This window comes from Triticum aestivum, chromosome 3B (assembly GCF_018294505.1).
Source record: "Triticum aestivum cultivar Chinese Spring chromosome 3B, IWGSC CS RefSeq v2.1, whole genome shotgun sequence".
Classification (NCBI taxonomy): Eukaryota; Viridiplantae; Streptophyta; class Magnoliopsida; order Poales; family Poaceae; genus Triticum; species Triticum aestivum.
In genome coordinates this window covers 720,604,572-720,613,711 of record NC_057801.1, presented here as the reverse complement: position 1 = coordinate 720,613,711, position 9,140 = coordinate 720,604,572, and the positions used below count along the sequence as shown (strand labels likewise).

The following is a 9,140-nucleotide window of genomic DNA, read 5'->3' as shown; positions in this document are numbered from 1 at the left end:
TCGGAGGTGCTCATAAGGATAGGGTGTGCATGTATGCGTTCACAGAGATAAGTGTATGTGCGTATATATGAGTGGTTGCCTCTGTACCGTGCTAAAAGAAACATAAACGCACGCACGTACACCGACGGGCCGGCTCGATCGAACCGAAAGCATGGGATGTGCATGCGTCCATGTCAGCCTCCTCGATGGCATGGACGACTCGGGCACTCTGCTTTCGGCCACACCCACACGTACCGTCGCGCGCACCTGAACGCACGCGCACTGCACGTAGTATGTGTATGTCCATGTCAGCCGCCTCTCCTCTCGTCGAAGCAAAGCAACCAAACCAAGTTCACTCCCGCATCGCTGCATGCGCGCACACATTCGAAAGCCAAAAGCGCGCGAACAAGATCCCCCCTCCCCTAAACCTAACCGTCCCTTCATCCGGCCACTAGCTAGCTAGCCAGAGCTCCGTGACATGTCCAACACCTGGCCACACACTGTAATCAGCTCGTCTCTTCCACCTCGCCCCCAGCTCCCTATAAAACTCACCACCCCACCACACCCAGCCTCTCACACTATAGCTCTCACTGCACCGAGCACACACACACACACTCTCTTGCTCGATCGATCGGTCGATCCCTAGCTCGCACGAGATCGATCACAAGGTCACAAGTTAGGATCACGACAGCAAGAGGAAGAGGCAGGCCATCGAAAGCCTGAGACCGAGGAGGAAGAAGGGGCCACACTAGCTGAGGATGATCGGGTGGGGGGACGTGTACAAGGTGGTGGCGGCGACGGCGCCGCTCTACTTCGCCCTGTTCCTGGGCTACGGCTCGGTGCGGTGGTGGCGCATCTTCACGCGGGAGCAGTGCGACGCCGTGAACCGCCTCGTCGCCTTCTTCGCGCTGCCCTTCTTCACCTTCGAGTTCACGCTGCACACCGACCCGTTCCAGGTCAACTACCGCGCCGTCGCCGCCGACGTCATCTCCAAGGCCGTCATCGTCGCCGTCATCGCCGTCTGGGCCAGGTTCCTCGCCCGGAACGGCAACGGCAAGGGCGCCGCGGGGTGGTCCATCACCGGCTTCTCCCTCTCCACGCTCACCAACTCGCTCGTCGTCGGCGTGCCCATGGCGCGCGCCATGTACGGCGAGTGGGCGCAGCAGCTCGTCGTGCAGCTCTCCGTCTTCCAGGCCATCGTCTGGCTCACGCTCCTCCTCTTCGTGCTCGAGGTCAGGAAGGCCGCCATCGGCATGTACGTCGACGTCGGCAAGACCAGCGTCGTCCACGACGCCGCCATGCCCGAGTCGCCCGTCAAGGCCGACGTCGAGGCTGCGCCCACCGGCGCCGAGGAGGTGGGCGGCAAGCCGTCCGTGTGGAGGCTGGTGAAGACGGTGGCGCACAAGCTGGCGCGCAACCCCAACACCTACGCCAGCTTCGTCGGCATCACCTGGGCCTGTGTTGCCAACAGGTATGGTGCTATGCTACGTGCATTCCGACGTGTCGCTCACCATGCAATACTGCATGCGTATGCATATGCATGCTGCTTTAATGCTATCTCCACAAGCCCTAGAAGTAGAACTAGCCATATAATTTGTTTAGGCATTCTTTTCTGCTCCCCAAATGCATATGCATGCATGGTAGATATGCAATGGGATCAACGATTTTACTGCCCATCTTTTGTACCCCATGTCCAATAATTAAGTTTGTGCTCACTGAAAATGAAATTAATATGCAGGCTACACATGGAGCTGCCAAGTGTCCTGGAGAACTCGGTGCTCATCATGTCCAAGTCAGGCACGGGGATGGCCATGTTCAGCATGGGTGAGTCATCAATCCATTACTTATGAATATATGATGCGAACATGCGCATGTTTTATCCAGATTTACGTACGTGCACTGCTGGTGCATAGTGATTAATCTTAATCGAAGAGGTATCGCATAGTTATCTCTTCCATAGCTTTGCATCGCTACTTGTTTCAATCCGTATCTAATGCCCCATCTAGTAGTAATACATATTCCATTTGGTTATTAGTAATAATTACCTAAAAGAAATAGTACAAAGAATCATATATAGCAAAAGCAATAGAATATTTACAGAGGAATCCATCCACCAAAAGGCACAGGTTCTGCTTTCACGTTGCATGCATGCTGTCTGTGGTCGACAGCAACTTGAAAAACAGCAGTGAAAGGCAAAAAATATTACTCCTCCTACTAGAGAAACTTAAAAGATTATTCTAGAGTTGTTCGGTAACTCATGTAGTAGTACGGAGTGGTACGACTAGCTAGCTAACTTTTTTGTGCATGCAGGGCTGTTCATGGCGCAGCAGGAGAAAATCCTGGCGTGCGGGCCGAGCTATGCGGCCCTGGGCCTGGCCCTCAAGTTCGGCCTCGGCCCGGTCGCCATGGCCATCGGCTCCATCGCCGTCGGCCTCCGCGGCGACGTCCTTCGCGTCGCCATCATACAGGCACGTACCGCTCCCTAATCACCTCACCTCCTTCTACTTCTACGTACATGCGTAGTGGTCATGAATTTTGTTAAGCTCAGAGTGTCCAATACTAAAAGACTGCTACCTCCGTCAGCTAACAGCTGACCTAGTAAAATGGCGTCCAACCAAATTTCACTAACCTGAAGACTTCAGTTCTCCTTCTGAATCCCTTTATTAAGCAACTGAGAAATAATATTCTCTAGTTACCGCAAAAAACCATCTGGTCTAAAGTCTAAACACATGATTCATGTAACTACAAAAAAGATAGAAGATTTTGATCGGTCGGCTATTAGCGTCTAGTCGGTCCCTTTTACTGACATGTTTATAAGATTAAACATCAAATTTGCGTTTACGAAACCGTTGCAAAGCCAAAATGCTCAAAGGGGATGTGTATTACTGAACATCTAGTATCTGTTTCCCAACACCTGAGAATTTTCACTTGGGTTAATGTTACGCAGAGTTGATGCTATGCTGATGTCAATCCACCCAGCATCTGCCTTCATGCATGCAAGAAAACCAATGAAGAGTTTTTACCACTTTATAGCGAAGTCCCGTGACTCCACTCTTGACCAGAAAAGAAAACCAGCTTGAGCAGAGCACTTCGGTCCTTACTGTGCATTTTAAACAAAAGAAAAAGATTTCTCAAAGTTATCTACCATAATTGGATTTCACCGACATTAGATCGCAACCGCGGAGAAAAAATTACCACACGAACACAAAGCCGCCCAGAGGTTTGTTTAGTCGATGGAATAAAAGCATAGCTAGATTAGGTATCATTGCCTCAAGACCACACATACAAATGTGCAATCTCAATCTGAGATTCGGGTCCTAGTTTGTCAGCACCACTAACCTCGCCACTTTGGGCTTTTGAGACCAACGCTGCCTGCAGAGCCACAAACATGGAGCCTAATGCTTAAAAGCTAAGCATGCACCACAGGAGCAATAACAGACTCATTATAGTTTAATCACATCGTTACGTGGCACGGGACACGTACGCGTTCCAAACAGTATAGTTGCGTGATTGTAGTTAGCAGAATTATCATCTTGGCCATCTGTATTGATCTTGTTTAAGAACATTCAAGTCATGCACAACAAAGGTCAAATACTGAAAAACGTATCCAATAACATGGAACACAGACCGGTAATTGCCGTTTGTTTGTGTCCATAGACACTCAAAATCACTCTGGAGCGCTGTCTTGACCATGGAGTGGGTTGGCCTTCAATGGGGCGGCGCAGCTTCTCTTTTTCATACCAAGAAGAGTGCATGTCCCTATTTGCTATTGTTGTGCCACATTTTGACCCCTGGAGAGGACGAGAGGAGATCGTTGAAATCGGTCGGGGGGATCGAAAGTGTGGTGAAAAATTAAAGGAAAAGAAAGGCTTGGAGAAAGTGCAAGGAAGGGCACAACACCTGTTTTTGGCATGTTGTAGAGCCTGGCCCCATATGACTGTAGTCATCCTCTGATGAAAAAGGGCCATGTCCAAAACAGCAAGTCATTAGCAACCACTCATTAGATGCTTGTCGAAAAGTCGCATAGGCATGAACCAGACTAAACTGTTGGTTAAACACTAGCATCCATATAGTAATATGGAAAGTTCAGCAACATAATCAATGCTAAGGGTTTTTAAATCAGTAGTTGCTATTGTGGAGTCAGCACTTAGACGATGCACCAGGGTAGTCCTACTCCTCATCATGTCAGCTAATGCGCATTTCACTGGAGATGATTAGGCTCATATGAACCCATAAAGATTTTGATGTGGATCATGGTTAAAGAATAGTATGTCATCTTTGATGCCTGACTGGTGTCCATGCCATCCTTTCATAATGCCCCATGTTAGCACTTCCAACCCTATATATGACATTATAAAAGATGCAAAGGGGTGCCAGTTTTGCTTTGGTGAAACAAGCGGTACTGATTGTTTAAGGTAAAGACCGCTTCAACTTAACAAACTGGAGGTAACAGGGAGAATGTTAATCTTGAAGCAGTCCTTGGAACAGGTGTGAAGTCAATCCTGGTCTCCTAGAATTTGTGGTCTAAAAAGTGGGGGGAATTGGCCTCCACCCAGATAGTGGGAAAGTTATCATCTGGATGATGGTAGGGTTATGTAGGTCCGATCTCATATACCAAGAAGATGTTCCTCTCTACAGATCAACCTTTTTTTTTTTGCGGAAATAGATCAACCTTACTAAAATGAGTGTACACGAGGTTTTACATATTATTGTTAACAAATTCCAAATAAAAAATTGGTACCTCCTTATAAAACTTTCTATGCATTATAATGTTGTTAACATTTACCTGTGCCTATAGCCTGACGCTTTGTTTAAACATTCTGCAGGCTGCACTACCTCAATCAATCACGTCGTTCATATTTGCAAAAGAATACGGCCTGCATGCCGACGTCCTTAGTACTGCGTAAGTCTTTGGAACTAACTATAAACTACAATTAGATGAAGGCAAACGCTTATGCAGACAACAATTTCTTAGTCTTACAACAGTTTGTTGCTCGATTTTGCAGGGTGATTTTTGGGATGCTTGTCTCCCTGCCATTGCTAGTAGGACTATATATAGTCTTAGAGCTAATTAGGTAGACGCAGAGCCTTGGATACATCAGGAAAACAGATTTTTCCCCTGAAGCTGCCCAAACATAAACGCTGACAAGAAATGTTATGACATATCTCATAACTACATTCCTCATCCCATAAAACTCCAGTGGGAGTTATCTGAGTGCTATGGAATACTTTTAACACACCTTGTAACAACAAGGCTTACTTATTCTGTTACTCAAAAGAATGTATTATATGAATGCTTGATTTTGAGTCTGACTTCTCTGAGCCAGTCAGTTTTGCAATGGTGTAAACAGTTAAAAACGAAATTTTTGGCGGACAATGTCGAAAAATTCAACTGTGAAAGGAAGTAAATAAAATTTTGACAGCATTACCTCAGTATACGTTTTATTATATTCCCTAGCTCTTCACCACGATCCTCCTGAGCATGGTGCCCTGCCTGCATGATATGTCATGAAACAAAATTAATAAAATGTGAAGTGAAGAAAACAAGATCCAGACATTCAAATTAGTTGCGCAAGAAAAAGAAGATGTGTCAGCCAATTATTCCTAATACGAGGAACCATGAAAATAATCTACACCTGCAGTAACTTAACTTTGATTTGATTCCATTTCCATTTAAGTACTTTGAACATAATGTTTTGAAAACATTGGGAGAAGGGTACAGAAACAAACCATTGGCAGCTGCACAACGTTGTGTTTTAGGCCATCACAAAAATCTTCCACCCCATCATAAGTGAGCCAACGATCTCTCAAGCCCCAACATATTGTTGTCTTTGTATTCCATGAATCGCTCGCTAATATGCTTCTCATGGACTCAATGTAAGCCTGTATTAAAACAACCAATTTAGAACATTTAAATTAACAAAGCAATAGAAAGGTGATGGATTGGCTGTCTGCATCAATGGGCAGGGGTCACCCTCTTTTCGAAACAAAAGCAAGGTGATAGATGAGCATACTACCTTAAGATCCTTTTCCATAGCTCTTGTTATCGCGTTCAGTGCGAAACCAGATGCACCTGAGACAAGGTATGGCCTTCTATATACAGTAGCATCTTCCTCCTTCATCATGTATGGGCCACTACTAGTCAAGGCCTTATCACTAGCTCTAAGAGGATCCTGAAAGATTTCAGACAGTTGTTTTTAACCAAAATGATTATATAACATAAGACTAGGCAAAGTTGGCACGATAGCTGCTAACCTGAGAAAATACTTCGCCCAACAAGAAGTTGCTGAAACATGCAAGGGTGGATGGAAGCTTTGCATGTTTGTCAGTTATCTATAATATGAGATATCCCGTGATCAGCCTATAACTCTTGAAACATAAAGAAGCCTTTAACCCATAAATTAGATGCAGCCTGCAACTCTTAATGTATAATGAAGCTTTAGAGGGAAAACTTGCTTATCTCACCAAAATGCCAGTGCAAAATACACGATAAAAAAACTTACCGGTGGATTAACTAGTATAAGGTGGTTCAACTTGTCCTGATGTTCTTTAGCATATTTGACTACTATTGGAGCGAAGTAGCCCTGCAAGATTTTACATCCTCGCATTAAAAAAACACAAAATGGTACATTAACCAACACCCATATGATGAGAAGCACCTGAACAACAATGGAGAGCTTATCAGGAGCAACAGCATCGATTAACGATTCCAGGGCTGAAGTATATTCTGGAACATAGTAGTTCACATTAGTATGCAGTTCAACAGATTGTTTAGAAGAAAAGGAATAATGTGTAGATCACATTACCATCCAGAGTATAGTCAAAACCATATTTAGGTTGAGGCTTGTCTGAGAATCCAAAACCTGCAGATACAAAATTCTTTGTTCTAGAGTTACAGATAAATATCGAACTGTTCTAACTTCTGGGGACTGAGCAGCAACACTAAACAGAAACACAACCAGTTAGTTACTAGTCCGTAAACCGCTGAGGGGATTTTACAAAAGGGGAAAAAGTTTTGTGGGTGGTAACTGGTAAGTGGTAAGCCAGTCAAATCTGTCTCTTCTGTTCTTGATTTCTGACGTCAGAGGCTGATAACTTGTACCAGTGATGAGTTTCTATATTGGTTCGCATACTCCTTGAGACTAATGACCAGTAATTTTCAGAATGTGTTTGCCAACGTACGAGTGACATAGCTTTTCTCTGCCAACTTATTCGATTATTCTACATTTATCAAGCACCAAAAGGCGTGCATAACTCACCAAGCCAGTCAAAAGCAATGCAACGATACTTGTCTGCTAGTACAGGTAGCACATTTCGGTAAGAGTATGCCTGTAACCCAAAAATGCCTCAGCTCAGCCCTTGTCAGTGTAATGAGAAGAAATTGGAAGCTATCTAAAAACTGACCTGAGATGGAAACCCATGAATTAGAAGGACCGTAGGATTAGAAGAGCTCCCCGCTTCCGCACAAAACCAACTGAAACACAATAAAGAAGTACACAGAAAAACTATGATCTTCTTTCTATATTAACATACTTGTCCTATATATTAGCAGACAACATATGGTTCAATTCAACTCACTTGAAAACATCACCGGAAGATTGTGATCCTGAACCCATGGTGAGCCCAAAAAAGGGATCTTTTGCCTTTTCTTTGTTCCCATATAATGCATGAGCTTTCACCTGCAACGATTTGGATAATTCATCAAAAACCAACCAGCATATACAATGCAGCTAATTGGCACCACACCACAAAAAAAATCCCTTATCAGCAGAAGTGTACACTCATTGCCATGCTTGGTGAGACAACTGATAAGTCAAAATTTTATGGCAACATTGGCACTACACGAAGTTAGCAGACAAAAGGTGCAAACATTCAAACATTTGCTCAAACAAAATAAAGAAAACTACCTATCAGCACAGGTGCACACTCATTAGCATCGCTAGCTCAAATTACAGTGGTCACACAACTGATAGGTCAAAAGTTCATGGCACGGCACTGAATTAGCAGGAAAAAGGTGCAAACATCCAAACATTTGCTCAAAACTAGAAAGATTGTGAGTATCCATCAGCACAGAACAACTGATTGGAAATGGGTGAATGAGTGATCGCATCATACCATTCTGCCCTGAGCGAACCACTCGTCCGACTTACTCGGGCCTTCGGCTTCCGCATACTTCCCTGCACCAATCCACACGTTAGCAAGCAATCAGAGCAGAGAGGAACCCAGCCAAACTTTTGCACCCTGCGATTCCGTTAAGCATACACACAGATCCTCACTCACCCCCGCTGAACGAGAAGCCGTCTCCGATGTCGTCGTCGACGTACAAATCCTGCAACAAACACCAAATCAAACCCGAACCGAGCAACAGACCACCAAATGCGGGCGCGGGCGCGGGCGCGTGGGATGGACCTGGTCGTCCGGGCGAGCGGCGCGGCGCCAGGTGGGGAGGGGCTTCCGGGGGCGGAGGAGGAGGCCGCGGGGGAGGGCGGCATGGAAACGCGGGGCGGCGAGCGGCGGCGCCATGGGAGGCTGGCGGGGCGGGTGCCATGGGGAATCGGATTCCGTTGGGGTTTTGGAGGGAGACCGTGGCGGGGCCTGGAGGGGATAGGGTTTGGTTGGCTCGTGCCCACCTGCTCCTCCCGCCACAGTTCCAACGGCCGTCATCCGGAAACATGAACTTCTGTAGGCCCGGCTTGTCAGTGACTGCTCAGGGCTGCACACGCCTTGTTTCTTCTTTGTGTGTTTTTCTCAACACTTGTCAACACGGTTGATGTATTCGCTTCGAAACCCCCCGCCCCCCTCTCTCTCCTCCTCCGGGTCCTCCCACATTGAGAGCATGCCTCATCTCCCGGCGGCCAGATCCGCGATGGGGATCAACAAATTGTATCGAAGATTGATACGGGAATTTACTCGAAATCTAAGCATAAGGCTAAGCAAAGAGGGGCATGTATTAGTATACGAGTTAGAAGATCTGTACGGGAATTTACTTCAAATATAGGTATAAGGTCAAGCAAAGAGGGCCATGTATTAGTATAGTGGTGTATGTGTGTATATGATCTATTGCTACATGCAGGAATGATTCAAATCAAGCATAAGAACCCTATCCACAACCCGGTAGGGGTTTATAGGTGGTTGCACAGTGCAGTAAACAATGTTAATTG

At 45.9% G+C, this 9,140-nt stretch overlaps 2 protein-coding genes across 2 annotated transcripts; one reads left to right on the top strand and one right to left on the bottom strand.

Annotated features, from left to right (window-relative positions):
• The first annotated feature begins 569 nt into the window (after window positions 1-569).
• Window positions 570-5,289, top strand: LOC123071996 (probable auxin efflux carrier component 5a). Its single transcript, XM_044495572.1, has 5 exons — window positions 570-1,450; window positions 1,718-1,803; window positions 2,290-2,447; window positions 4,806-4,882; window positions 4,986-5,289. Exons 1-5 carry the CDS (start codon window positions 738-740, stop codon window positions 5,056-5,058), a joined length of 1,107 nt encoding a protein of 368 aa, XP_044351507.1. The 5' UTR covers window positions 570-737; the 3' UTR covers window positions 5,059-5,289.
• Window positions 3,496-8,595, bottom strand: LOC123071994 (cis-3-alkyl-4-alkyloxetan-2-one decarboxylase). The gene is made up of 15 exons (XM_044495571.1): window positions 8,389-8,595; window positions 8,260-8,308; window positions 8,095-8,156; window positions 7,558-7,658; window positions 7,384-7,453; window positions 7,239-7,308; window positions 6,786-6,842; window positions 6,639-6,706; window positions 6,483-6,563; window positions 6,235-6,312; window positions 5,997-6,152; window positions 5,710-5,862; window positions 5,409-5,473; window positions 3,880-3,929; window positions 3,496-3,770 (listed from the first exon to the last, which is right to left on the bottom strand). The coding sequence occupies exons 1-14, from the start codon at window positions 8,500-8,502 to the stop codon at window positions 3,923-3,925; spliced, it is 1,131 nt and encodes a 376-aa protein (XP_044351506.1). The 5' UTR covers window positions 8,503-8,595; the 3' UTR covers window positions 3,496-3,770; window positions 3,880-3,922.
• Window positions 8,596-9,140: the final 545 nt, after the last annotated feature.